Below are 27,773 nucleotides of genomic sequence, written 5' to 3' on the forward strand. Positions count from 1 at the left end.
AACTTTTTGGACATACTATTACTTTTTTAAAACATACAATTTTTTTTAAATACTATACAATTACTTTTAATGTTTTTTTTTAAATACTATGATTTTTTTTTTTTCATGGCTTTGACATGACACTTTATATGTACTTTATACAATATATTGTACAATACATTTTTCGACACTACTATGACTTCTTTTATGACTTATTTCAATACGCTATATTATGAAATACTACACTATGGCTATTGTCTTTTTTTGACATACTATACTATGAATTTTTAAAAACTTAACTTACTATACCATGACATGGCTTTTTTCAACATACTATTCTGACAATTTTTGACTTTATTTTGACATACTATAAATTCTTTTATTTATTTTTTTATGACGTGACTTTTTTTGACATACAATACTATGAATTTTTTAAAACTTAACATACTATACTACGACATCCTATATTATGACCTTTTTCAACATACTGAACTGATTTTATTTTGACATACCATACTATAAATTATATTTTTACTTTTATCAACTTACTATACTATGCCTTTTTCAACATACTATTCTACAACTTTTTTGACAAACTTTGCTTTTCAACATACTGTACTATGACTTTTTCTGACATTCTATACTGTGACTTTATTTACCACTTTTTTCACATACTATATTATAGTTTTTTTAATGACTTTTCGACATGCAATATAACTATTTTTGACTTTTTTTCCGACATACTATATTACTTTTTTACAACCTTTTTGGTATTGTTTTCAATAACTTTTTCCGACATACTTTACTGGAGACACTATTATGACTACTTTTATGATTTTTGTTCATACTATACTATAACTTTTTTTAATATACTATACTATGCATTTTTAAAAATGTTTATCAACTTACTATACTATGGCTTTTTTTGTGATGTAGAGCAAAGAAAATCTGCAAATCCACACATTTTAGAGGCTGGAACCAAATCATATTTTGCATTTTTGGCTGAAATGATGAATGGATTATTGAAATTGTTGCAGATTAAGTTTGTCAATTGATTGACTAATCGCATCTATTTTCCAATATTGTGCAGTCATGTAAACCACAGTGATAACATTATTTTAACAGTTCTGATATTAAGCTGCTGAAGAAAGTCATAACTCTACAGCGTTGGCAAGGCCTAACTGGTTAACTACATGTAAACACTGATGTACAAAACGTGCCAACACACACCACCATTTTTTTTTTAAAGTTCAAGCATTTTATTATTTAAAACATATTACTGTAGTCAACATTTTAATTACATGAAAATCAATGGAGACTAAACATTAACAGAACAGTATATAAAGATGTGTCTGAAGGGATAAAAGTTCAATCGGAGCTTTGCGCTCTGATATAATGGAAAAAGTGTTCAAGCTCGAGAAACCATTAGCTAAGTCAGTCAGTCTACACTGAACTTCCATCCTACTGGAATCTCCATATAACTAGGAATCGAGTGCAGTATAGACGAGCTGTGTAACAATAAGGCCAAGACAAATAAAACAATAATAATAAAATCACAACTCATGTTAAACTGATCCCAGAACCAAGAAGGAGACTAAGGCGAATCTGACCGAGAGTTTCAGGACTATAAAGACTCAGACAGAGGCTTAACTGTCATTAATCAGCAGCATAAAGACAAGTCCTCCCCAGATTACCCATAAATCACATTAAACATTCAGGAATAAAATGAGCCTTTGCTCCTTTAAACTAGCAGATAAAGAATCAACAATCGTACATCCAGAGCAGATTGAGGGTGCAATCATAGTGTTGCTAAAAACAGTAGAGTTTGGGACATTGGTATAAATCTTTACACACTCTGGGCACCAACAGTGTCTGAAAAGAAACAAAGGAAAAAAACACAAATTACTCTAAAAAGGATGGACTATTAGTTAATGTACAGGCAAAAATATCAGATAACCTGTATGGATGTACACATGATAACAAGAAACAGTGTCTCAGCTTTTGCAGGGTATTTGGCAACTACACAAACAAAGCTGTCCTCCATACCTGGTTCCTTCAGTGCCTGTGCATTTCCCACCAGCCCAGTCAGCGATTCAGTGTTTCCATTGAGGATCTCTACAGACAGGTTGTTATTCTGCTGCTCCTCCACTATTCTCATCTGTAGTTCCTCCTAATGTTACAGCACAGAGGATAGCATTAGATCAAATGGTATTAATAGTTTATAGAAAGTGTTATATACGCGTTTCATTTGTTCGCTGTTACACACCTCACACATGACTGTAAGCTGCAATGGCAAATCTTCCACCTTCACAAAGTCTTCCTCATCAGATTTCTGACTGGTGTTACCTGAACCCATCTCCTGCATCAATGATATTGATAGAATCAGTACACAGCCACAATGAATATGAACGTTTGTAGTGTGAGTATTAATGCTTTCATTCCACAGACTAAATGGGTAAAACCTGATGATTGGATACATATGCTGAGCACATTTTTTTGTATTAAACTAAACATCTTCGGCCTTGAACTTACATCTACATTGATCATGACGGGAGAGTCTGTGTCAGGGCTGCTAGTGGTGTTTGACTCCTTGAGGACATCCTGATCATGAGCGACTTCATGGGAGCTTCCTTCTGAGGCAGCAGCTGCCCCGACGTCTCTGTCCTCTTCAGGACTCTGGCACTCCGCCATGTCAGGGTCCTCTACTGTGGGGTCCACAGCGACAACTGACTTGTTGATTTCTAAAATCAACGTTAATGTGATTAGATTTGAAATTTTTTTTTAAAAAAAATAAAAGATTTCTATCAGACAAAAGCCAGTTTAAATTCCCACTGAAAATATCAGGGAGGGCCTCACCAGCACCATCACAACCTGAGCTCCTCTGTTTGGTCTCCTGGGTTTCGCTGTGTGTCGTCCCCTGAAGCGCGAAACAATTCGATGAGTCAGACTAAGAATAGTATGTCAAAAAATACAAGTCATGGTTGTTTCTAAAATAATATCTGTGGGGCACAAGTAACACTGACCTCCTGCTCCACCTGTCCATCAGCAGAAGCCTGCAAGGATGTTTGGACATCACCAGGTCCAGCTTCAAACTCCTCCATTTCCTCCTCATCATTCTCATCCTCTCCACTGCCGTAGTTTGTCAGGGCCTGCGTCTCTGCTTTAGACAGACCTGAGAGAATGACAACACACGAGAATGACATGTACAGGTACATGTGTTACATTAATGCATGCATGTATACGTGTGTGTGTGTGTGTGTGTGTGTGTATGTACATGATACATGCATTTCGGCAGAAAAACATTAAAGCTTTTAGCATGAATCTTTACTAATTTCCTGCAGAACTGTTTTACTACACTACTATTATTACATCCTGATGTATTTTTGAAAACACTTTTCATTGACAGTGATGGATTACCACATAACCAGAAGGCATGAGTTGATTTCGTTATGGCATTTAGAATTCAGTAGGAGTCAATTAGCCTACGGTAGTTTTGGCACAAATAATGTACCGATGTTGTCCTGGCATATACAAAATACATACAAAATGTCAGATTTAATGTGAAAGAGAGCGGGGGAAATAAATGAATAAATAATCTCAGATTATATTGCATTTTGGCTTTCTGAAGTGAAGTTGTTTCTTCACTAAATGATACCAAGGGGCCCTTTTAAATATGTTCACTTACTGATTGACAGAGGGATTCCCTGTCCATCCTCTTCATCCTCATCCTCCACCTCTGAAGCTTCACTGCTCCTGTTGGTCTTCATCTCTGTTTGCAGGTAAAGCTCCTGCAGGGTACCTTCCTGCTCAGCCTCATCTTGGTCCTGGAAGAACAAGAGGGACATTATTGTAACAGATTACTGGTGATCTAAGTGGTATTCACACTTTCATTATCAGTGTTAAAACAACTGACCTTGTCTTCATCTGTGTAGGCTGGAGAAGTTGATTTATCACCAACAGCGTCTGTGTTTTGCTAATTGGGGGGATTCATTAACATAAAGGGTTGAATTAGTCTCAATCAAACAAACTTCTGTGCTACAGTCTTAATTCATATCACCAAAAAATAGAATCGAATATAAAACAACTTACCCTGAGACCGTGCTTTGCTCTACTGGGTTGCTCAGTCCTCTTCTTATATTTGTGTTTGGCTGCCAGGGCAATGCTGCGGCTGTCGTCAAAATACTGCATGAACCGATACAAGGCGAGTTCGTTTAAGAGGATGTCTGAGATCTCCACCAGAAGATCCTCCCCACAGTCCTTCAGAGTACGGCCCACAAATTGACTAAGAGAGTCCTGGAGCAAGACAAGAGAGTGAGAATATCAGAAAGGCTGTTCTTCATTTCATATGCTTAAACTTGTGTCACCTGAATAAACTGCCGTCGTCACTGTCATACCTGCAGAATGCCTCCCAGCTGTCTGTGTAAGAAGCGTACAAACTCCTTGTCTTCATCATTCAGTTGGGTGTGAGTAAGGACCATGCGCCGCACAGATGTCAACAGCTGGATGGAGCACACCTCATCTATGTTTTGCTAATGAACGAAAACATGAACATTACAGAGTGTTTTAACTCTTGAAACACAGTGGTGTACCCAGTGCAGACATTCAATTTGAGCCTTAAAACCTTTACTGACTAATGATCAACAAGCACCATTTTGAATTTAGTAGTTCAGTTCAAGTACAGGACATTCATGAATGTTCATTTCCAATACATTCTCTGTGTTGTCCTACCTTCAGGAAAGGAATGACTTCTGTAATGATGGCTTTGATCCGACGGTCCAACTGCTGGGTGTCGTTCTGAGGACCGTGCACATCACCAGCTGCACCTCCTGCACACAGACAGACACAAATCATTGTATTCAAAAAATTCTGCAAAAATCAAACCGCAACGTGAAAGACAGTGATCGTGTTGCTACGAGTCTTCACACGTGTTGTACTCAGGGAGGCTCATATGATTGAGTCCTCTTCTGAAAGGTAACAGTCTGTAGTTTGACCATGTAATGTTGATCATGAGACCAGCACACACTTGTCCTGCACTATTTGACTTAAATAAAGGCAAAAAAAGCATCAACTCAATACCAGGATGTGAAAACGGCTTCAGATAAACAGTTTTACAAGCTTCAGTCCCAAATAGTTTCTACATGCACACAGTAACTATACCCAGGTCATCGCTAGCAAACGGTTCCAGGTTGGAGGAGGTTGACATGGTGCTGTCATTGCCCACAGATTCTGCATCATCCCTCTTCTTCATCATATTCTGTGTGAGCCTCACGTTTTTCTCCACAACTTCCTGAAAAAAAAGATTCCATTATGGAGGCACCCTCTGTATATATCGGCTATTTCCTAATTCAAAAAGGTTTTTACCCCCAACTGTTTGGATTATAGAAGAATCGATAATTCCTCACAGATCCACTTTACAATCAGCCTAATGTCCCCCTAAAATTTCCAGCATACAGTATTAACAGCAATGGTGGCTTCTCTTGCCATTCTCCTAGCTTGCAGAATTAGAAATTTCATCCATCATTCTTGAACAAAGGCATTATTTAGACAGAAAAAAGGCCTGGCATCCAATTAGTGTAACTCTGGGGACCTTGGCCCAGAACAAAGAACACATGTCTGATCTGGCAGAAGAGACGTGGAGAGATGATGGTCATTTTTTTTTACAGACTGATTTCTGAAGTCTTGCTGTCAAGTTAAATTCAAAGACAATGAAGATGGTGGGAGGGGAAATTAAAAACAGAGAATAAAGAGAGACATGGAAGGATGAAAAGAGACAAGGCGGCAGAAGGATGAAAGGAGACAAGGCTGAGAGAGAAACTAATGAAAGATGTATTGAAATGTAGAAGAGGAAGCAAGTAAAAGTGATTTAAAAAAAGAGTAGGGGGAGGTTTGACAATAAGGATTGAGAGAAATACTTCTGTACTGGTGGATACCTCACTATGGAGCGACACACAAATTAAGATAAAAGAGAACAAACATTAGAAAAGTGTGAGAATGCCCCACTGGGAAGCAATAATGTGTCTCTTACTGCATCACTGGTTGCCAAACTCTCACTGGGTGTGAGCTCAGACTGAGAGCCTGCAGCCCACACCACAGGACCACGAAGGGGCAACTGGTCCTCAGCTGCACTCTTCTCTGACAGGTGTCTGGTCACTATATCCTGGAAGAAACACAGGGGGATACCATTGTAAGTTCTCAGGGGGACATTATATATATATATTTACGGCTCAGATTCTGGCCGATTAAAAATCTGATTGAAATACACAAATAAAGACAAATTATAAACTACCTCACAAACACACTCAATACACTCACACAAAATGACTAGTAGAATGAAAGAAGAAACTCATTTATCATGATTTCTCTAACTCCTCTGATCTCTTATTTATCTATATGGTTTAAGACATGTTTCCCTCAGAAGTACAAGGCAACATTGAGGGTCGCCGAGCTGTTGGACCCTCTGGACCCAAACTCGCTCAAATATCAAGTCTCAAAAGGTTTAAAATGGTCGAGACAGCCCCAATTATGTCTGAAAATAGTTTGAGAGATAAATCTTATCAATAACCAGTCACATGATCAGATAATCTGCCAAACAACTATTCTGATCTAGAGCCCAGACAAGAACTCACCGCATATTCTCTGAGCCTGAATATCTTACAGAGTATGTATCCATACATACTACATACAACGGTTACATGTGTCTGTACATACCTGTAGGGAATACAGTGCCCTTTGCCGTAAGTAGTCTGTGTTGAGCAATTGCAGCTCATGGAAGAGCTCAATGAGAAAGTGGGGGCGGGACTCATTCTGGGATATTAAAGTAGCCACCTCAGAGTAGATGGTCTCCCTCAGTGCCTCGAACAGTGAGAAGTCGCTGCTTGCATCTACAGGTTCAAGATATGCCAGCATTAGATTTGAGTGGATACTTGCATAACCTCATTAATTAATAAAAAAATTTTTTAAAAACAGTCTATCCTCAAACTTAGAAGCTTTGGTTTAGGTTAAGCCAAAAACAGAACATACATGGGATGTTTCGGCGACATGATAACCACATGATGCTTTGGGTTGCATTGTGAGTTTACCTGGTGCTTCTGTGCATGCAATTCTGTTAGAGAGGAAGGGTGTTCTCCAAGCATATGCTGCGAGTAAGATAAATTAAAGTGACACAAAGTAAATTAACCCAAAATTAAAATGAAACACAAGGTCATGACAAATGTGCAAAACAATAGTAAAGGACAAGATGTACAGAAAAAAAAAAAGAGATGTAAAATAAGCCTGGTGCAGATAATAAATGTAAACAAAGAAAAACCAAAAACACAGACAAAAGACAGTGGAAGTGTGTGCATAACTGTCACTACAAGCAGCTTGACCCGCACCAGAAGAGAAGTCGTTTGGTTTGTTTCCAGGCTTAGTTTTGCTGTCAAGTTTCTCTCGAGTCAGCTTGTCCAGCAGACTCTTATTCTGATCCTTCTGATGGGACAGGGCTGCCCTCTTCTGGACAAAGTCTGCAGTGCTGCCAACACTGTCACTCTCATGGCCTGAAAAACAATGCATGAAAACAATTTAACAAAACACTGATGAGATTTTCCTAATTTGGTTACAGCAAATAAAACAGAAGATTCAGCTCAATTTAGATACCTTCATTGTTCTTGTTGTGCCCTTTGCTCCTCCTGCGACGACTCTTAGAATTGGGCATCTTGCTTCGTGAGGCCAGGTTGGCTTGTGCAGAGGCCTTGCGCCCGGCCTTAAAAGTCTTTGTGATGGTGGTGGGATCAACAGCATCAGGCATGCTGCTGAAGCTTTCCTGTGATGCCCTGTCAAATTCTTGAGGTCTGGGGTGGCGGCTGGCATAAGCGGAGGAGGAGGGAGACTCTTGGGGCTCGGTTTTGGATCGGTGATGCTGGACGGTGTTGTTTGCGTAGGACGCTTTAAGCCAGCCAGATGGTCTAAAGGGGTCACACGGAAAATAAATATATGAACAATAATGTCTACATGAATAAATATAATTTACCTCTCAGGCAGAAATGATGGACGTACCCTCTATCCGTGGTGGTGTTAAGAGGAGAGCGTTGCAGTGGAGGAGGGAAACTCATGTACTCTGTTTTAATTGAGGTGTTGGGGTCTAACGGCTGCTTTGAGTGGTCAGGGGTGGCCTGACTTGCTGCACCCTGAGGGAACTCGCCCATAGTAGCAGGGAAGAGTGGATATAAATTAAAGCCTGCAGAGTGAAAAAAAGAAGAAGAAAAAAAACTTAATTTGCACATATGCATAGCTAATGGTCCAAAGAATCAATTAAATCATGACAGCAGGACCTTTGGCCTTTCATTTCTACCCGAGTGAATCACTTCAAATTCAAATGTACTAACTGAAGAAGATTACTCCTACCAGTAGTGAGAACATAAACAATGTTCAGACAGTGTACTAAAACATTTTCTAGATTTAATTTCTTGAATATGTTGACTTTTATTTCAAAGAGGCATTGCTAAGATTTTCATAAATGCAATGACCTTTTGAAGGTTCAAACTTTCATTGACGTTAAAACAGCAAAGAGGCTTTTAAGCACATGACAACATTTTTTTAGTTGGTCTAAAATAATCACTGTAAACCTTATCTTTTGAGCCTCATGTAGATGATTTAGCTTTCTGTTGCTTCTAATGCACACAATTACACAATTCAAGACATGTTTAGTGTGAGAGTTAAGAATTTGAAGCTCAAGAGCTAGAAAATATCCATGTCATACTAGGAGGGAATGGGGCTAAGGCAGCCGTTGACATGTTGTTGGTTGAAGGATGCAGGGTAGAGGAGAAGGGGAGGAAGACACCAGGGGAGGCTGAGGTGCCGGAGCTGGACTCCTGGGATGAGCCATGCTTCTCTGTCTGCCAACCGGCTGTGGAAGAGGAAGCCTGCTGCTGCTGATGCTGCTGTTGCTGGCGAAGGAGGTCATTAAGGACCTGCTTTAGTCTGAAGGAAAAGTATGACAGAATATAGAAAATATTTAAAAATGAACCATTTGATAGAAATCAAGAGGTGTACTGTTGTATATATGTTGTATTTTTTTTTCTTCTTCACCTTTGAACGTTGTTTTGCTGCCAAGCCAGCTGGGTGTAACACTGGTTGAGCTGGTGCATGACCAGGTGGACCTGTGGTGATGACAGGTTGTTGGGTAACAAACTGTACTGACCTGTCAGCAGGGTTTGCAACATATAAGAGAGTGTCTGTGGAAGGAGGTGAGAGAATTTTTTGTTTGTTTGAAATAATAGTTTCATTATGTTTAAAAAAGACAAAGTAAAAAAAACACCTCAACAAAGACTGGATAGAAAGCTATGAGTCTTAGCTATAGTGGAATTGTCAATGAAGTCACTGTTCTCTTAGAGAATCTTAAAGTGGACAAATGCAGTCCAAGCTTGTGTCGATTATTATGGTCAGTGCCTGTGTATGTGCATGCATTAGTACTGTCCACAAACCTGCTGGTCCTGCAGGAGTGTCTGACACATGCTGGTGCTGAAGTCCAGCTGTCTCTGCAGCTGGCTGACCTGTTCCTGCCACTGACCCGTGCCCTCGGCGAAGGAGAGCTCAGAGGCCCAGCGCAGGTTCTCTTGTCGCCGCGTAGCTCCATGCTGGCTCGTCGCAGACTGGTTCAAAGTTCTGGACTGCTGCTGTTGCTGCTGCTGCTGCTGCTGTTGCTGTTGCTGCTGTTGTTTGGCCCGAGTCTTGTTATGAAGAGATGGATTCCCACTACCTTCACCCGAGAAGGCTGGTGGAGGCTTCAGGTTGCTAAAAACACAAAAATGAAGTGTGAACATCATTTTAAAAGACAGATTATAGATATCAGTGAATAGAATTGCTTCTGCTTCCACTTCTTCTGACCTTCCTTGATTCTTCCTGTTACTGTAGGAGCACTGGTTCCTACTGGATGAGTATATGTGGATGTCGTCATCAGAGCTGCTTTCTACACATTCATCATGCTCCTCTTCCCCCTCTGCACCCATCTCGGAGTGATATTCATCATCATCTTCATCATCATCATCATCATCATCTTCATCATCATCATCAAGGTGGCAGGGAGTGGAACCCCAGGTAGCCATTGTCCTAAAAACACATTGGCAAATTGGTACAAATTGTGTTGTCTATGAAATAACCATCAGTTTTAATCCCAAATAACACAAATTAATAACAACAGCTCTTACAACATGTTGTACAATGTGGCTGCTGTGGGGGTTCTGCTGTTTATCTGAAAGAATCTCCTATTACACTGAATATGTTTATAACTAGCGGTGTCACAATTTCTATTCTAAATGGAAAACAAATTATCAAAATAAGCTTTCCATTTCAACCTTCGAAGTTAAAAGCAGGATCTGCGATTCTCCCCGTATTTTTTTTCTCCTTCCCCTGCCTACTTAAGTGTGTCTGATGAGAAAAAAAAAAGAAAAGAAAGTAAAACACTTTAACGACAACACAGTGTATTTTATGGTAGCCTGCCCTGCAGACACCATGGCAGGGGCATAAAACCAATGACCTGTTGATCCTTGCAAATGGCACAGCTGTCAGTGCTGACAATCGAATGGTGACCTTAAATTCAAAAGTCAAATTAAATTGCTGATTTGGAGAATCGTGACACCTCTAAAGACAGCTAAGCTAGTCGACTTCTATCTTGGACTTGGTGAGACAGACCCCTAGAGCAGCATGTATCCTACCTTTCATCCCTACTGACGGGCTGTGAGGGTGTAGCGAGGCCTTCCAAGTCGTCCATCTGCCTAGGAGAGCCACTGAGACCACTACGCCTCTGGTGTTCAGCCATCAGGGACTCTAGGTGCTTTCTGCGCTGTCGCAGTTCTTCCCGCAAGATCTGGTGGCGACGCATCTCAGACCACAGCTGCTGACAATACAAGAGCAGAGGGGAACAGTTAATGTAATCTGTACAGTTCTGAATGTACAGATCTCATTGTGACATCTGAAGAGTTGTAGCCATGGGTCTTTGTGTGTGTGTAAGAGTCTGTTACCTCATTGTCAGTGACTGAAGAAGAAGCTGCTTCTGGAGCAGTGGGTTTTAACACGGCCGAGTTAGTTTGGGGTCCAGAGGAGGAGGAAGTCGGGACAGTGGCAGGAGAGGAAACTGCAACTGGAACCTTCCTCAGCAAGCCTTGCTGACTCACTGTGCTGGACACAGATGACTAGAAAAGAGAACGCAAAAAGTAAAATATGCAACCAGATGCCAGGTTATTCGGTATACCTAGCTAAATATAATCCAGTCTAATACAGCAGCCGTATTATAAACCCTACATTCCTGTAGGTTCCAGTTTTTGTTGAAATTGTTTTTATTTAAACTGTTTGTTCAACTTTAAGGTAATTTTGTGGTGTTCTTTATGAAGAGGTGTTTGTATTATTTAGTCCACACCTTATTATTAGGGTGGACAAAATATTGATATATAACACTTTTTCTAAACGCATTTTTGAAATCTGATTTCAACTCTACCTACTGATTCCGCTTCATAGCAAAACCTGAGTGTGTGTGTGTGTGTGTGTGTGTGTGTGTGTGTGTGTGTGTGTGTGTGTGTGTGTGTGTGTGTGAGTGTGTGTCATACCTGGAGGTCAGGGCAAGCCCACTGCAGATCCTGAATCTTGCCTTGGATTTCAGTGAGCCTTTGGCGCTCCTCATGGAGCTGCTTAAGCTCCTGCTTCTGCTGACGCAACTTCTCCTCATACAGCTTCTTCCTGTATCCAGAAGAGTTAGGATGCAATTAAAATTAGTATAATTATTGAATCAATGATTAAGTAAACAGTCGGAATACAGTCAAAATAATGTTTTAGGACAACTGTACAGACCGTCAACAGTCTTTTCAAACATTGTACTGTACCTGGCCTTGCTGGAGAGTGTGAGTATTCTAGGACTCGGTTTAAATCCGTCCTTGAACGCACCAACCACAGTAGCTCTGGTGTTATTTGGCTGTTGGTGTAAAGCTTCATCCTCATTAGCTGTTGTGCCATCAGTGTCGTCACTCTGGATACAGACAGAAACACACAATTTACACCGTGTTCAGCTTCAGATGAGTGAGACATCACATTTTAAAGTACAAAAACAAAGTGGTAGACACCACCTCAGGATTTAAAAGAAAAATCAAACCAAAAACCTTTTACTGCTGTTTAAGAACAACAGTTGTACATTTTCCTTGTAGTCAAAGGCTCACTAGTTGTTTGATAAGCCTACAAAACGGCCACAGAAAAGAAACTGTGATAGAATGTCAAAGCAGTATGACAGAGGTGATTGTTTGTTACTTCTCCTTTAATTCTGTCAATCAAAGAGTACCTACAGTCTTGCTATGGAGTCTTTAATATTGTTCTGTCATCTGACTCACCTGAACCATGGCCACCAGCTCCTGAAGCTGCCGGAGCTTCTGCTTCGCTGTGTGCCGATGAACCTTCTGGGCAAAACCGCCATTGTTTCCCAGACTGCTTCTTTGACTAGATCCCGACGCCTCACTGTCTGCAGCCACAGCCTGTGCCCCTTCATCATTATCTAGGTCGTCTTCATCCTCATCCTCATCCTTCGCCTGATTATAGGGGGTGTCCCTGTTGTACTGGCACTCTAAATGAGAGCAAAGATGAAATCAAACAGAGCTAGTTTGTAAAATGATGTCATTTAAAAGTGGGTGTCTTTCCCTCCTTAAACATTGCATTAACACAGAACTTCAATAACAAGCTCCTGAGACCACAGCATTCTCACATATATGCCACATTACCAAACAAATGTAGGTGAATATCTTCTTTTGAATTTTATCTCAGGTGTCCGAAATGCATGCAGTTAATTCTGATGAAGTTTTTTTTAAATCAACTGAGTTTTAATCTTGCCAAGTTTGAAAAGCGTGTTTATCAATAATAATACAATACACTATTCCACAGTATGAAACAACATATCTCTGCACTGTTGTGCCTCTGTCAATACAAGCATGAAAGAAGGGACAGATTAAAATACAGTGGAAATTATGAAATGGAGGGATAACTGCAAGCTGCCGGCAAATGCAATGCAGTTATATTCAGTTATATTTATGCCATCAAATCTTTATGCCACCCCTTAACCTTTTCAGTAAAAAAAAAAAAAAAAAAAAGGTGTAAATAATACAATGAATACCGAAAAGGAAGATTACCATCAGCTGTAACATGGATGTGTGTATGCATGTGCATGAGTGTACCTATGGCTGAGGGGATGTTGAGGCTGCGGAGGTTGGCTGCAGACCGGTTGTTGATCTCACACTCGGTGTTGAGTCTTCCATCACGGTTGTTCGTGGCACTGCTCCTGACACTGCGCGGGTTGATCAGGCTGTTCAAGTCCGTCCAGTTCCCACTGCGCTGTGGGTTTCTAAAGACATAAAGTGCAATTACTGTTATAGATACATCGCAATGCCAGTAGCAGAAATGCACACACTGTGACCTAATGCTCTTCATACTTTAACTTGAGCCCAACAACCACCGATCCTCCCATTGGCGGTGTTTAAGTACAATTTCAACACAGGCGACCCTGTGAATAATGTAGGACTACAACTGACAATTATTTTCATTATCAATTAATCTATCTATTAATCATTTTGTTTAAAAACAAAAAAGCAGGAAAATGTGAAATATTACCCATCACAATGTCCTAGAGCCCAAGCAGATGATATCAAAAGTCTTGTTTTCTCTAACCAATTAATATAATGTAAGGAAACGCAGCAAATTAAAACATTCCATGTTTTACTTTTTGCTTGAAAACTAATTTAAACAATTAATTGATTATCAAAATAGCTGCTGATTTATTTTTTTTCTTTAATTTTCTTCTTTGATTTTTTTTTTTTTTACCCTAATGTTAAATTGATTAATTGTTGGAGCTTTAGTATTATGATTAATCCCTTGATAAAAGTCCAATCGGTCCTTTATGGAGAAAATAAGTATCTATTTATCTAAAGACTAAAGAGAAGTTGGAGTGTCTTTAGCTTCTGTACGATGATACATTTCACAGTGAAATGGAATATTTAAGTGGTGTACAGTTTAAATGAAATGCTTTGCATTTGACAAAACATTTGAAACCGTTTTACAGAAGGTAAAGGTCAGAATTTTTTGACAGGTATTTGGCATTTAACATATAAATGAACAATTAACATACGGACACAGGATGGCGGGTCTTTAAACAAACACACCTGATGTTTGTAATAGGCTGGCGGTTCTCCTGCTCAGAGTCAAACATGGCCTCAAACATAGAACCATCCTCCGTCTCATCTTCCTCCTCCTCTTCCTCGTCATCCTCTTCCTTCACATTCTCATTGACCGCATCCACCATCATATCAGAGGTCTGCTCGTAGTACTGAACCAGTTCCCGCAGCTCATTCAAACGCTTGTGGACCTCCTTCAGCTTCCTGCAGGGAGCAGAAAAGAACAACCAATGTGCGAATTAAATGTAAACGTATACTAGGCTAAATAATTTAAATGGTTATGTGACACGCCAAAACAATGTCTTCACAATCCCCTCCTCGACTTAATTTCCAGGTACAGAGACACCTACATAAAAGCCCCCCTATAAACCGAGTGGGGGCTGAGTCTAAACACCACTTTAGCAAAGGATGAAACTTGTGAGCACAAGGACAGGCAGTAGGTTCTGTGGCTGCGAGGTTTCACTACACCATCCCCACTCTATAAAACACCCTGGTGCCGATATCTGACCTGCCTATTCAGAGGCTTGTGTCTTTGTGCGTACCTGAGCTTGTCTGTGGAATTGGAGCTGTTCTGGTGTTGCGTGCGGGAAGGATGAAAGGGAGTGGAAGCTGAGGCCCCATTAGAGCAGAGAGCAGATGGACATTCTGAAGATCCTCCCATACTCAGACTGCACTGTGTTGACAAGCCACGACCTGAGGGGAACCACATACAGTCCATCTATATGCTATAGTGGGAAAAAGCCACAGAATTATGGCAAAAAAGCTTCAGAAATACTCTTACATGAGTTGTTGTTAAGTGTCTGGTCTCTGAGGGAATGCAGCTCCTGCAGGATCTTGTCCATGGTTTGCTTTTTGTCTTGGAGCTCTTGGAGCTTAGTGAGTTTGGCACTGGTGGCAGCTGTTGCCCCAGAGTCTAGACCAGTGTGGGGACCAGATGCAGAGTGGAGGAGAGGCCTGTGTTGAGGTGGACCAACAGCATGGGGAGCCCTAGACCAGCACACTTCTCTTGAGAGGGAAAGGCTCTCTGCCTGGCGACGGTTGTCTGGCACTGCTTTAGTCTACAAGGCATAAATAACAGAACATTTGAACAATAAATGTGTGATTATACAGTTAAAAACACATTTATTGATGAAATAACGATTTTACAAAGTTGACATGGCTTGTCCAACAAATTTCATAAAATAATTATCTCCACATACTGACATTAATAGAATGTTGTAATCATTATCATTAATACTCATTTAATAAATATAGTATTCGTCAGAAGCATTTCTAGATGACGTAATGGTATTATTTAAGTAGGTCTGCTGTACCTGTGAATCATGTAGCTGGTTGTGGAACCGTTGGATCAAATCGTTCAACTCATCATTCAGTTCTGATGTGATGCTCAGGCCTGAAACACTGCCTGTGGTTTCTGTGACAACTAAAGACAACAGAATGTCAAATTCAACATATATTTGTTTATGTGTTGTTTGTTTAATCATAAAAATGTGACTTCAAGTGATAGAAACTGTTAACATATGTCTATTTAAAAAAATGATATATAAATATGCCTTCGAAAATTAAATTAGTTATTGCAGTTACATTTTGATTACAAGGTTTCCAACTGAGTTGCCATTGATGCATCTCTGTCTGGAAGAAAAGTAATATATGCACTACTTTTTCTTCTGGAAACACAAACAACTATTGGTCTGCACTTGATTGTGAATGGGCTTGTGACTGTGTTAGTGTGCATCTAACCAGTGTCTTCAATCACAGCAAGCGCCTGTTCTGCACTGTCTTGCATGGCCATTAGTGCTTCCTGTCGACCCTGCAGGGCCCGGAGCTGCTCCTGCTGCTCCAGCATCTTCTTCAGCAGCTCGTGCTGCTTACGCAAATTCTCCAGCTCCTCCTTCTGGTCAGCTCGCACCGTTTCTGGCCTACCGCCCTACAAAAGTCACATCCACAAAAGCATTACAAACACCGACTTCACCAAGAAATGACACAACAACAGTGCTGCACGTCTCATTTTCATGTCTGGATTTAAAGACAAAATACAATCACCTCCCACTAAGTATAATGGCTATACGTGTAACGCAACAGAGACCTGCTTCCACAAATGTACACACCGTTGCATTTGAGGCATCTGAGGAACGGACCTCAATGTTAAGAGAAGTGCTCTCAGCCAGCGAACCAGAACCCACTGCAGAGTCCAGGGTCCCCACATCGTCCTCGTCATCCTCCCGCGTCTAGAGAGGGTGGGAGGAACAGCAGGAGACTGTTACTTTTCAAATCACTGAAAAGTAAAAAATGAGTGCAGTACAATCTTTTGTCCAACAATTGTTTGGCATTGTTAAGGTAAGCTACTTAGTAATTGATAATAATTCAACATGCCATGTTTCTCAAAATGCTCCATAGATGAGAATGCCTGCATGTTCAAGCTGATTAAATGTGTGGAAATATGGATAACAAAAAACCTGCAGTGAATTTAACTGTCTGCATAACAAAAATGTATTGTTTATGGCAAATATTACTATGTAGTTAGTTCTCCAGTCAATCCAAAGTGATATCAAACACAAAACAAAGCCACCCTGCACTAGAAGTTGAATGCTACTGAATGTCCTAATGTTATCATCATGAGACATGACGGTTGGCCACAGAGAAAGACAGCCATTAAAAATATAGGAGTGACAAGCGGCCAGGATAACAACACAAACAGGCTCCATTTCAACCGCATATTAGCTAACAAATAAGCTTTCCAACAAAAGACAACTTTTTTTTTTTTTTTTTACAAAAAATGTATACCTTTGTCTGACAGCATGAGAAAAGCAAAGGACAGGATTCATTTTGAAAATGATAAAGAGGAACCAAATGACAAACTAACCAGCATTTTCTGCAGGAACCGTAAATAGGACCTTTCCTGCTCCTTGAGGTGGTCGATGAGATGGGAGAGACGCTCCACGTTCGCCGGCACATCGTTCTTCTCCACCAGGTCATCCCGCATGGAGCTGGCCTTACTGATGTATTCTCGGATCTGTACCAGTTTGCTCACCACCTGACACCGTGCAGAGAGAGGAGGGTGGTGTATGGGTGTGGGTTTCAGAAGAGTAGATAAAAAGAAGTCACAGAAAGAAGTAAAGAAAGGTGAGCGAGCGTTCGCAGCAACGCCTCAGATTGGGCTAAATAAGGGCAGAAGGGGGTTGGGCACAAAACTCACTGGGCACCAGTGGTGGCATATTTATAAATTGCCCTAAATACAGCCTAGTTTCAGCTGCACTAGCTCTCCCTCACTTTCATCCTAGTTCACAGAGTAGCCTGGAGTGCAGTGATACAAAGACACTAGTCATGTGAAAAGGGACTAAAAGTGAAATAATGTCTTTCTAACCAGGATAAGTACACTTAAACCTTCAATACCTGATTTTGTTAACGTAATGTCATCACCTATCAATTTAATATAGCCAACTTGTTAACAAATAGTTGCATATTTACATCACCAATGGTTACGTAGCAACATTACCATTCATTAAGAGTTGTGTGTAACTCTAATACTCACTCTCTCTTTTAGCACCGTGTTTGGTTTCTACATACAATGATCTTTAGCTGTTAAGCTAACTTTGCTCAACAGCTAATCACTAATTGTGTCTTTCTGCTGTTTGGTGCTAAGCAGATAGTGTACAGCTTTTTAGAGCTTTTTCTTTGAAAACAGTTGTCTGATATTGAACGAAAAGTTATGGACATTACAACAAAACAATGGGCTGAGACTCACTAAGCCAAGGGGAGCAGCAGAATCAGGTGACAATTATTTGTAGGTGCATCACTACTAGCAACCCCTTTCACATTGTCAGCGTTTTAAGTGTCATTTGATACACCGTTACAGCAAAAACATCAATTATTGCCGATTTAAATAAAATACTTAAATGCTGCACATCTCCAGGCCCCATGAAAAAAACCAACCATAATTTTACTAGTTTTTCTCAGAAACTGAAGTGAACACTGGTGTAGCGCTGAAAGGTGGAGAGACATTCATGGTACCCAGAGGAGAAACCCTAACAACGTTAGTGATCGTGGGACTTTTCCTCTTGATGGACTGGCACTAAATTGTGTACACATAAGTGTGTGTTTTAGAGAGCTACGCCTCGTTATCCCACTTCTTAGACTGCAAGGTATCAAGTGGCAGACGAGAGTAAGAGTGACCAAAACCTTGGCAACATCAAAACAAAACGTTACCTGGCTGCTGTCTATTCTGGGTTCTCCTCTGTCATATGCTCTGTGCGGTAGGGGTCCTCTCTCAGTGCCACCACGGCTGAGCCTCGGAGTTTCCTTGGTAGGAACCACAGGGGTTAACATATCCCTGCGTCCTGGGCTCTGCTTCTTAGTTTCCTTGGTGATAGCTGGTGTGGCTGGGGCAGAGGAGGAGGGAGGGAGCAGCTCCCTGCTTTTGTTAGTGTTTACATGCAGAGGTAGGAAGTTGTAGGGCTTCTTGTTCTCTCCAGCTAACTGACGCTGGTTGTTGGCAGCTGTGGCGCGCCCTTGGGAGTCACTGCCAATGCTCCTCTGAGTAAGAAAAGAATATACAAGTCAGACAAATCACCACTCAAGCCTCCGGGTATTGTCTTTTAAAATCTCATATACTGTAGGTGTTCCGGTTTGTTTTTATTGTTAATAATAGTTAACATCATTATTTTCTGTCAAAAAGTAAAAACAGTACATTGATACAGACTCCTCTCTCTGACTTCAACTTTGTCCACCGTGGAAGAGTTTTACAACAATCTACATGTTACTGCTCTGCCATTCTGACACTCAACTCCACAACTAAACAACCGTATACCAAACTATGAAAAGTATTCTGCAATCACTTCTTCTACTGCCTGCCAGTGCATCACGATCATGCCTTGGCATTTTATCACTGAATAAGTGATGCAACTTCTTTATTTTGTTTGACAGTGTGATAACCGGTAAGATTTCTATTCCGTGTTCTTGAGATTCCACAAAAGGCACGAGTCAAACGTTAAGACCAGACACGATTAGCAACCTGCAATCAGCAGAAATCATCATTAAGACACCTGTGTGCTTGTGCCATGCATGCTCATGCTGGTCAAAGACATACAGTCAGTACAGTGACCTGTTCATAAAGATGTTGCTCTACAGCACACGTTGTGCATCCAATGTGATCCCACGAATCTGTGTGTCGTGTTACTCCCCATCTAACCAACAGCTTTACAGTCATATAAAAATGGCAGCAAATGGGGCCGGTTAACAAAACCATTTAAACCACAACATGTGCGACTTGACAGGTAGCGCCAACTGCAGTCAGTTAGACTAAACTACTGCCCACATATTTATTTATCTACCAGTATGTCACACATTGCCACCTTCTGTCAAAAACTCTACCCTCGTATGCCTGGGATGTGAATTAACAACAACATATTGACCACACTGAGCAGAAACAATTCATGACGGTACAGCAGATTCTCACCTCATCCAAGTCTGTGAAATTGATTCTCTGACGCAGCTTGTCCAGCTCGGTCTGGTCCGGGACGGACATCTGTGTGGTGTATTTGATGTGGGGAAAGGAGTGAGGAGTGCGTGCTCTCCTGCGACCGGCCCCAGGGGTGGACTCTGGCGAAATATCATTAGTCAGGCGGATCTCCACCACTGCAGCCGCTAGCTTCTTCTTGTTCTTTTCTGAAGATCTTTTGGCTTTCTTCTGCTGAACACCCCAGTCCTGAAATAATTATGATACATGTTTACATTAATAGGGGCCGATGCATATTGTCTATAAGATACAGTGCAACATGATGAATCTTCTTCTATGAGGTTCTGATGAGCCCTCACCAGATTGTTGAGTCTATCCTCCAGACTTCCATTGGTTACAGTCCAGTTATGCAGCTCCTCTGCACCGTCATCAAAAGGAGTGCCTCCGGTAGCCATGTCACCCACTTAGTTACAGCTTGCTGGAATTCACAAAACATGCATACCGGTCACAATTATGAGCGTAAATCACTGTCAAGATCTGAGAGCCAAATGAGATCCAATTAACCAATTAAATGTAGTTATACAATGGTGACTTGGTCCGCCCACTTAGTGTTAAAAAGAAAAAAAGGTATAACTTTCGCGAGCAGAAGAGCAGTGATATTAGTCGCGCGCTAGGGGACGCCCCTCGCGCTCAAAGCATGGTTTTCTCCTCGCAGGCCGCAATTTTGCTCGCGCGAGCAGAGATATTCTGCGCGGAGTGATATGAACGCGCTCGTCAATGTAATTGCGCGGAGTGATGTGAACGCGCTCGTCAATGTAATATACGTGCGCGCGCGAGGCGATCTAATTTGCGCTCTCGGATTTTGACAGTGATTTGCCTTCATACACAATACAGAACAAAAAGTAAGTTATACAAGTCTAACGTTACATCAAAAACGAAAAGGACACATCACATTCAAGGAAACAGCTTGCTGTAAACAAAGGAGACACTGACCATCAAACAGGACAACAAGCACGTTATACACACTTGACATAAGTTAAAAGAAAAAAAAAGGTTATATTTCAGAAAAATACGGAAAAAATAAAGTAACTTTAGCATTAGGTTAACGTTAACTATCGCTAACTAACGTTAACTAGTGAACATAGAGGTAGTGCCTAAAAACGACTACAAACTTGACATTAACGTTAACTAACTGTAACTAACCGTATGAAATTGGTTATTCGGCCAACAGTAGTTAGCTAATGTTAGTTAACGTAAACTATTAGTAACGACGCATTACTCACCATAAATTACATATTGATATGACTGTTAATGCTAATGTTAATAACGCAGACAGGTTTTAAGAACTATAAGCATAAAATTCGTCATGTCTTACCAACAGCCGTTAACTTTAACTACCGTCACGGCCAGCTTGAAAACATCAGTACGTTAACGGTAAAACTATTGGCTGTCTCGTGCCCTCTCCATTGCAGTTAGTTGCCGATGGTGGGTTTAACGTTGAGGATATAACTACTGGCTATCTCGTGCCCTCTCCGTTACCGTTAGTTGCCGTTGGTGGGTTTAATGTTGACGATATAACTACTGGCTGTCTCGTGCCCTCCCCGTTACCGTTAGTTGCCGTTGGTGGGTTTAATGTTGACGATATAACTACTGGCTGTCTCGTGCCCTCCCCGTTACCGTTAGTTGCCGTTGGTGGGTTTTCTGTGTGTGGCCCGCTCTGATTCCCGGGGAAAAACAATGAGCGAGTTAGCGCGAGCTCCTCTGTCACTGCTCCCCGAAGGGACACGAGCTAATATTAGCTTAACAGGCAGAAAGTGCAGCGATCACCGATGTAGCTTTTATAGTTAGCTTAAACAAACATTGCGTAGCTAGCTAGTAGCTACTTGTTTCATGGAGAAACTTTACTAACTCAACATTTGTGACCTAATTATGTCCTACAATCCCCATGGCAACACGCAATACCCCCCGATGTGCACCAGCTAACCTGCTGGTTGACGTTGCTTTGATTCTCTTATCGATCGAACACCACAACTCTTTACGTTATGTTGTGTCGATCAACGAGACCGTATGCTAATGAGCAGCGAAAGTTACAAAAAAATAGCTGAGGTAACGTTAGCTTGCTAATGCTAACAATACCTAGCTTGCAAGAAGGTGCTCACCACGGAGCTAACTTTCAACGTCACGATAAAAGTTTAAGCAAACAAGCATCTCAGCATTAAATCTAAACTTCAGGCTTAGACTTACGTCAGTAATCTTACTACGCTAGGGTTTGAAAACTGTCGTGACTAACCAACAGTGACACTAGCTAACGACGAACGCAGCAGGTTTTAATACTGGCTTCCATGTTATTTAAACTGCACTTGCTAAGTTAGCTCACAATGTAAGATAGGGAACGATGGTATTACCATGCAGAGGGAAAGTGAAGGAAATGTAGTTCCTTAGCAGACGCACTTCATATACTGCAGCTGAGGTTTTACAAATTCTCTCTGATTCTGGTGAAAGCCATTTGATAAATAATAACGTCTTGCAGGTCCCAAAACGCAGCAACTCATGGATGTGATCCTGGCCAACATAAAGACTCCCATACAGCAGGGGGCAGTACACATGAGCTATTAACGCTGGCTAATATTCGACCAAAGGAAGCGTCTCTAGAGGAATAATAATAATAACAGAGTTTACAAAGTGCTTTGACAGACAAAGCACCAATAGCAAGGCAATATTAACAATGACAGAAAGCTCAGTGATTTACAGTATTTTTATAAAAAATAAACAAATAAATAAATAGAATAATATATATATATATATATATATATATATATATATATATATATATATATATATATATATATATACTGTATATATATATATATATATATATATATATGTATATATATATATATATATATATATATATATATATATACTGTATATATATATATATATAGTAAAATAACTTAGTAAAATCAACAAATAAAAATAAAACAGAAATAAACATTGGATACTTGGTTCAAGATTACCTGAAGAAAACCTAAAGTAATTATCTAAATATTTTTAGAGGTTGAGAGATGGATCAAAACTCTCAGATAATAATCATGTAGGAGTGGGCATATACATTCCAGAATTCAACAAAGGAATTGTTCCCTGTGTACACTGATAGGTTATCAGTGTACACAGCTGAGCTGAGAGCAATAATCATCAGTCTTCAGTGGGTGGAGGAGGTTAAACCAATGAAAGTAGTTACATATTACACTCTGGTGAAACAGTACGAGAAGATCTTTTAACTGAAGCTTATATGTCATTACTGAACTTACAACATTTAGGAATATATGTAAATTTCTGTTGGGCTCATGTTGGAATAGAGGGAAATGAGGTTGCAGATAAACTTGCCAAAAGAGTTGATATTTTAGAAATTTGTTTTGGGAGGTCAGAAGCAAAATCAGTAATACATCATTGAATTATTACACCTTGGCAGGACATTTTGAATAATGACAATAAGGGTAGAAATTATAACAAAATTCAGACATCAGTCAGAGTGAGAAGTGAAGGAAGTAAATGTAGAAAAGAACATGTTACTTTCAGGAGATTAAGGTTAGGACATACAGGACTCAATGACACGTTATACATCATGAAAAAGACAGAGTTGGATAAATGTGACATATGCAACTGTAAAGAAACTGTTGAGCATGTGCTAACTAGAATGTAGGAAGTTCAGTGTGGAAAGAGAGAGAATGAAGGGCAGGTTAAAAGGGCTTTATTTAATTTTTTTAATGGAACAGGTTTAATATCCAGAATATAACTTTTATTTTATTTTATTTTATTTTATTTTATTTTATTTTATTTTATTTTATTTTATTTTATTTTATTTTATTTTATTTTATTTTATTTTATTTTATTTTATTTTATTTTATTTTATTTTATTTTATTTTATTTTATTTTATTTTATTTTATTTTATTTTATTTTATTTTATTTTATTTTATTTTATAATAAAGTCATGATGTTACACACTCCGGTACAGCAGGTGGCGGCATGCACCGTTAACGTTGGTTTGTAGTTCGCCAATAAACTGAAAGAAGAAGAAGAAGTCTTGGCAGGAAACTGTAATATTGTCGTTCAGTGTTCGTCTGACGACGTCGAGAGTTGTGTCTGAACGTGGAGCGAAGTGGTTATGCTGGTGTGAAGAAAACAAATAACGTGAGCTACGTATTTTTCCCACATCCTCACTCATCGTCGATTGACATCGGATTGTGAACCCGAACTTCCATTTTTGCCTTCTTACTGCGTGAGTCGGGTCGTCCGTTAGCCACTTAGCCTCCAAAGCTAATGTGAGCTAGTCAGCGAAGGAAAAGCAGCAGCATTGCTCCTCCCGTCATCATACACACTGTGTTAACGAGAACATTTTGATAACAGTTGCGTTTTTTTTAGTCACAACTGTTGTAACCTGCTTAGGAAATAATGGGGTCGTCCAAGAAACATAAGGAAAAGAGTCGCGACAAGGACACGGAAGAGCGCCGTCGCGAACACAAGAAACATCGCCACAAGGACCGAGAGAGAGACGCTTCAGACCGGGATGGGACTCGGGATAAAGAGAAACGAAAACGCTCCAGGTCCCGTGACAGGAGCGGACGGGACCGGAGCAAAGGCGAAAGGAGCACCGGCGAGCCACGAGTGAAGAAGGAGAAAGTTGATCTTGGCTACGAAGAAAGCAACAAAGATGTGGAGCCCCAGTCTGCAAGCGGAGACGCATCCCTCAGCATCGAGGAGACGAACAAACTCCGAGCCAAGCTGGGTCTGAAGCCTCTGGAATTAAATGAGAACAAGAAGGAGCTCGGCACCAAAGAGGACCCATTGGTGGCGGAGACCATCAACCCAGTTCTCATTAAAAAGCAGAAAGATATGAGAGAGAAGCTTGCAGCTATGAAAGAAAAGCGCATCCAGAACCAGAAACTGGGAAAAGTCAAGGCCATAGCAGAGGAAGACTGGCTGGATGACACAGCTGCATGGGTTGAGAGAAGCCGAAAGATGGCAAAAGAAAAGGAAATGGCGGAGAAAAGAGCCAAACTCCTGGAAGAGATGGACGAGGAATTTGGTGTCAGCAGTCTGGTGGAGGAGGAGTTTGCACAACGCAAAAAGGATCCGTACACATCTCAAGATCTAAAGGGACTCAAAGTGCAGCACAAGGTGGATTCCTTCAACGAGGGCCAGACTGTCATCCTCACCCTGCAAGACAAAGGTGTACTTGAGGAGGAGGAAGATGTGCTGGTGAACGTGGGACTGGTGGACAAGGAAAAAGCAGAAAAGAATGTGGAGTTAAAAAAGAAAAAGCCTGATTACAAGCCCTACGAAGAAGAGGAGAGTGTGGACGACATGGTTACGTTGAAGCCCCACACTGTGCTGTCGAAATATGACGAGGAAATAGAGGGTGAAAAGAAGAAGAGTTTCCGGTTGAATACGGGGGGCTTTGCTGACGGGGAGCGAGAGCGGGAGATTCAAGCCATGAGAGAGGCTCTAAGAAATCAGGCGCAGTCCTTGGAAATGCCCGCTCTCGCCATCGCCTCTGAGTATTACACGCCTCAGGAAATGACGGGCTTCAAAAAGACCAAACACCGTGTGAGGAAAATCAGGAAGAAGGAGAAGCAGACGGCTGCAGACGAGCTTCACATCGACGACACTCGCAGCACCGATTTTGGCTCCAGGACACGCGGTCGAGGCCGCAAACAGCTTGGTGAAGAAGGCGAGGAGGTTAAGGAGGAGAGCATAATGCTCAGCGATACCCCCCAAATGTCTGACGATGTTAGGATGGCAGAAATGGAGATGAGCGACGACGAAGACTTTACTCCTCCTGAGCCAACTGTATTTGAGGAGGACGAGGCCGAGCAGGAACTGCAGAAACAGCTGGAGAAGCAGAGGAAGCTGAAGCAAAAGCAGCTTCTCAAAGACTCCGGGGAGAAGGTGGCAGAGAAGATTAAAGAGCTTGATAAAGGCGGCAGTGAAAATGATCCCGAGCGGAAGAACAACATTGTTTTCAACGCCACCTCGGAGTTCTGCAGAACCCTGGGTGATATCCCAACATATGGACTGTCAGGCAACAGAGAGGACCAAGAAGACATTATGGACTTTGAGGAGAAAGAAGAGAAAGACGATGCTGGAGATTCAGAATCAGAAATGGATGACAATGTTGGATGGAGCACGGTCAACCTGGATGAAGAGCAGAAACAGCCAGATTTCTCTACAGCCTGTGCCACCATCTTGGATGAAGAGCCCATTGTCAACTCCGGCCTGGCTGCTGCCTTGCTGCTGTGCAAGAACAAAGGTCTACTGGACACTGAAATGCAGAAGATAGCCCGCGTCAGAGCAACAAAAGGCGCCTTGCCCAACGACAACTACTGCATCGAGGACAAGATGGGCTTCGATGACAAGTACAGTCGCAGAGAAGAGTACAGGGGCTTCACTCAGGATTTCAAGGACAAGGATGGATACAAGCCTGAGGTCAAGATCGAGTATGTGGACGAATCTGGGCGGAGGCTCACTCCAAAAGAAGCTTTCCGGCAGCTTTCCCATCGATTCCACGGTAAAGGGTCTGGAAAGATGAAGACGGAGAGGAGGATGAAAAAGCTGGAGGAAGAGGCCCTGCTGAAGAAGATGAGCAGCAGTGATACTCCTCTGGGGACGGTGGCTTTACTTCAAGAGAAGCAGAAATCTCAGAAAACCCCGTATATTGTGCTTAGTGGGAGTGGGAAAAGTATGAATGCAAATACCATCACCAAATAAGTCTGGGGGGAGCGTGAATTATCTTTAACACAAACATACACATTCATTGACACACACACACACACACACACACACACACACACACACACACACACACACACACACACAATGTTTTAAGTAAAGTAAATGCCTACTTCATACAAGCTTTGTTGTTGTAGTAAACAATTGTCCAATAAAATTAACACAAATTAGATAAATGTTTTATTGTTTTCTGTGTCGCTAATGTAGAAGGTGAAGAGTAACTATTTTCAGGATGAAAATATTTGAATGAGAACCTAAATGTGTTTAATGTAACAATTTTAAAGTTGCACATCTTGTGGCAGATAAGTAAGTAGATCCAGTAATGAACAACTAAGGAGAAGTATTTTTCAAAAGTTTTAAATGCATTTGGGTTCTGATGTTAAATACTAAACGTATAGCCAATTTAATTCAGCTTTTTTTTATTTAAAAAAGTAAATAAATAGTGCAACAATTAACACACTGAAAATGCTTTGTGGAATTGCACGTTGTGTAATAATCGCTTTAAAACCCACTGCTATGATCTCATCCTAAAAGTTAAAATTATGCATTAATACACAATATTATATATTAAGACTTTTTCACAGGATCTGGGCTGAGAGCCATGCTTTGAGAAATACATTCAATAATGTATTTATTGGCCTTTGAATTTTGTTACTTAACAGCAAATCAGAGAATATAACTCCACATTATGAATTTGCATTCCACAAACATTTAAATTAGAAACTGTTTCATACTTTAACAGATGACGGCCTTGCAGCTCTTTGTTAAAAGGCACATGACGGGTGATAGTAGGTATGGTAAGAAACGGGGGAACTAAGTAAATAGGCAACAATAAGCAGGCTGAGAAGTGGACACCATAGTGCATTTCATTATTCATTAATTGACAACATCATGAAAAAGGGACAGTGGAGCATATAGTATCATGCAGAGAACTACAAACATACAGTTCATTTGAAGCTCAATTAAATAAATGGTTGGTTAGTACCCAGTTCTGTCAGCACTAGAATGTAACTGCACCTTACTGTCCTCAATCTGTAAGGTATAATATTGTCTTTAGTCCATGTTTCTATTTAACATAGTTATCCCTCATTTTATTTGCTTGTGTGTGTTGAATTTGAGAGTCTCTGTGTTGGATGTCTTGTTAGTACTTGACAATGTAATAATAAGAGTCTCCTGAATGATGATACTACTTATATTAATATTCTCACTTCTTTCATTGTTTGTGCACGCTTTGTAAAAGATCAATATTGCATAACTTTGTAAATTTAATATTATATTCTGTATTTAGGTTTACTTTGTAACATCTGCCTCTTTGGACTACAGATGAAAAATAGCCTCTTGGCTAACTGGCGCATTTACAGCAATGTTTTAA

The 27,773-nt window shown here is 40.7% G+C and overlaps 2 protein-coding genes across 5 annotated transcripts; one reads left to right on the forward strand and one right to left on the reverse strand.

Moving 5' to 3' along the window:
• Positions 1-1,222: 1,222 nt before the first annotated feature.
• pcm1 (pericentriolar material 1) lies at positions 1,223-22,176 on the reverse strand. Of its 4 annotated transcripts, none has more exons than XM_068726708.1 (39): positions 22,017-22,176; positions 19,971-20,089; positions 19,612-19,860; positions 18,363-18,689; positions 17,020-17,190; positions 16,265-16,384; positions 15,897-16,083; positions 15,470-15,579; positions 14,938-15,214; positions 14,699-14,849; positions 14,145-14,360; positions 13,164-13,330; positions 12,330-12,559; positions 11,832-11,974; positions 11,559-11,688; positions 10,977-11,147; positions 10,671-10,849; positions 9,844-10,065; positions 9,441-9,750; positions 9,046-9,191; positions 8,717-8,937; positions 8,014-8,194; positions 7,615-7,922; positions 7,353-7,514; positions 7,059-7,115; positions 6,688-6,860; positions 6,005-6,136; positions 5,137-5,266; positions 4,708-4,805; positions 4,374-4,508; positions 4,069-4,272; positions 3,893-3,952; positions 3,665-3,803; positions 3,003-3,151; positions 2,836-2,896; positions 2,512-2,720; positions 2,246-2,338; positions 2,026-2,149; positions 1,223-1,851 (listed from the first exon to the last, which is right to left on the reverse strand). In XM_068726708.1, exons 2-39 carry the CDS (start codon positions 20,064-20,066, stop codon positions 1,826-1,828), a joined length of 6,264 nt encoding a protein of 2,087 aa, XP_068582809.1. In that variant the 5' UTR covers positions 20,067-20,089; positions 22,017-22,176; the 3' UTR covers positions 1,223-1,825. The 4 variants fall into 4 exon arrangements, with proteins under 4 accessions (XP_068582809.1, XP_068582811.1, XP_068582808.1 ...); XM_068726710.1 differs by having other exon boundaries at positions 9,046-9,116; positions 10,671-10,852; XM_068726707.1 differs by having other exon boundaries at positions 10,671-10,852.
• Positions 22,177-23,704: 1,528 nt separating this feature from the next.
• sart1 (spliceosome associated factor 1, recruiter of U4/U6.U5 tri-snRNP) lies at positions 23,705-26,577 on the forward strand. Its single transcript, XM_068727188.1, has one exon. It carries the CDS (start codon positions 24,065-24,067, stop codon positions 26,378-26,380), a length of 2,316 nt encoding a protein of 771 aa, XP_068583289.1. The 5' UTR covers positions 23,705-24,064; the 3' UTR covers positions 26,381-26,577.
• The last annotated feature ends 1,196 nt before the right edge of the window (positions 26,578-27,773 follow it).

Source organism: Cebidichthys violaceus, unplaced genomic scaffold, assembly GCF_023349555.1.
Source record: "Cebidichthys violaceus isolate CVI_PGR_0920_01 unplaced genomic scaffold, fCebVio1.0.p SCAF_4, whole genome shotgun sequence".
In the NCBI taxonomy this organism is placed as follows: Eukaryota; Metazoa; Chordata; class Actinopteri; order Perciformes; family Stichaeidae; genus Cebidichthys; species Cebidichthys violaceus.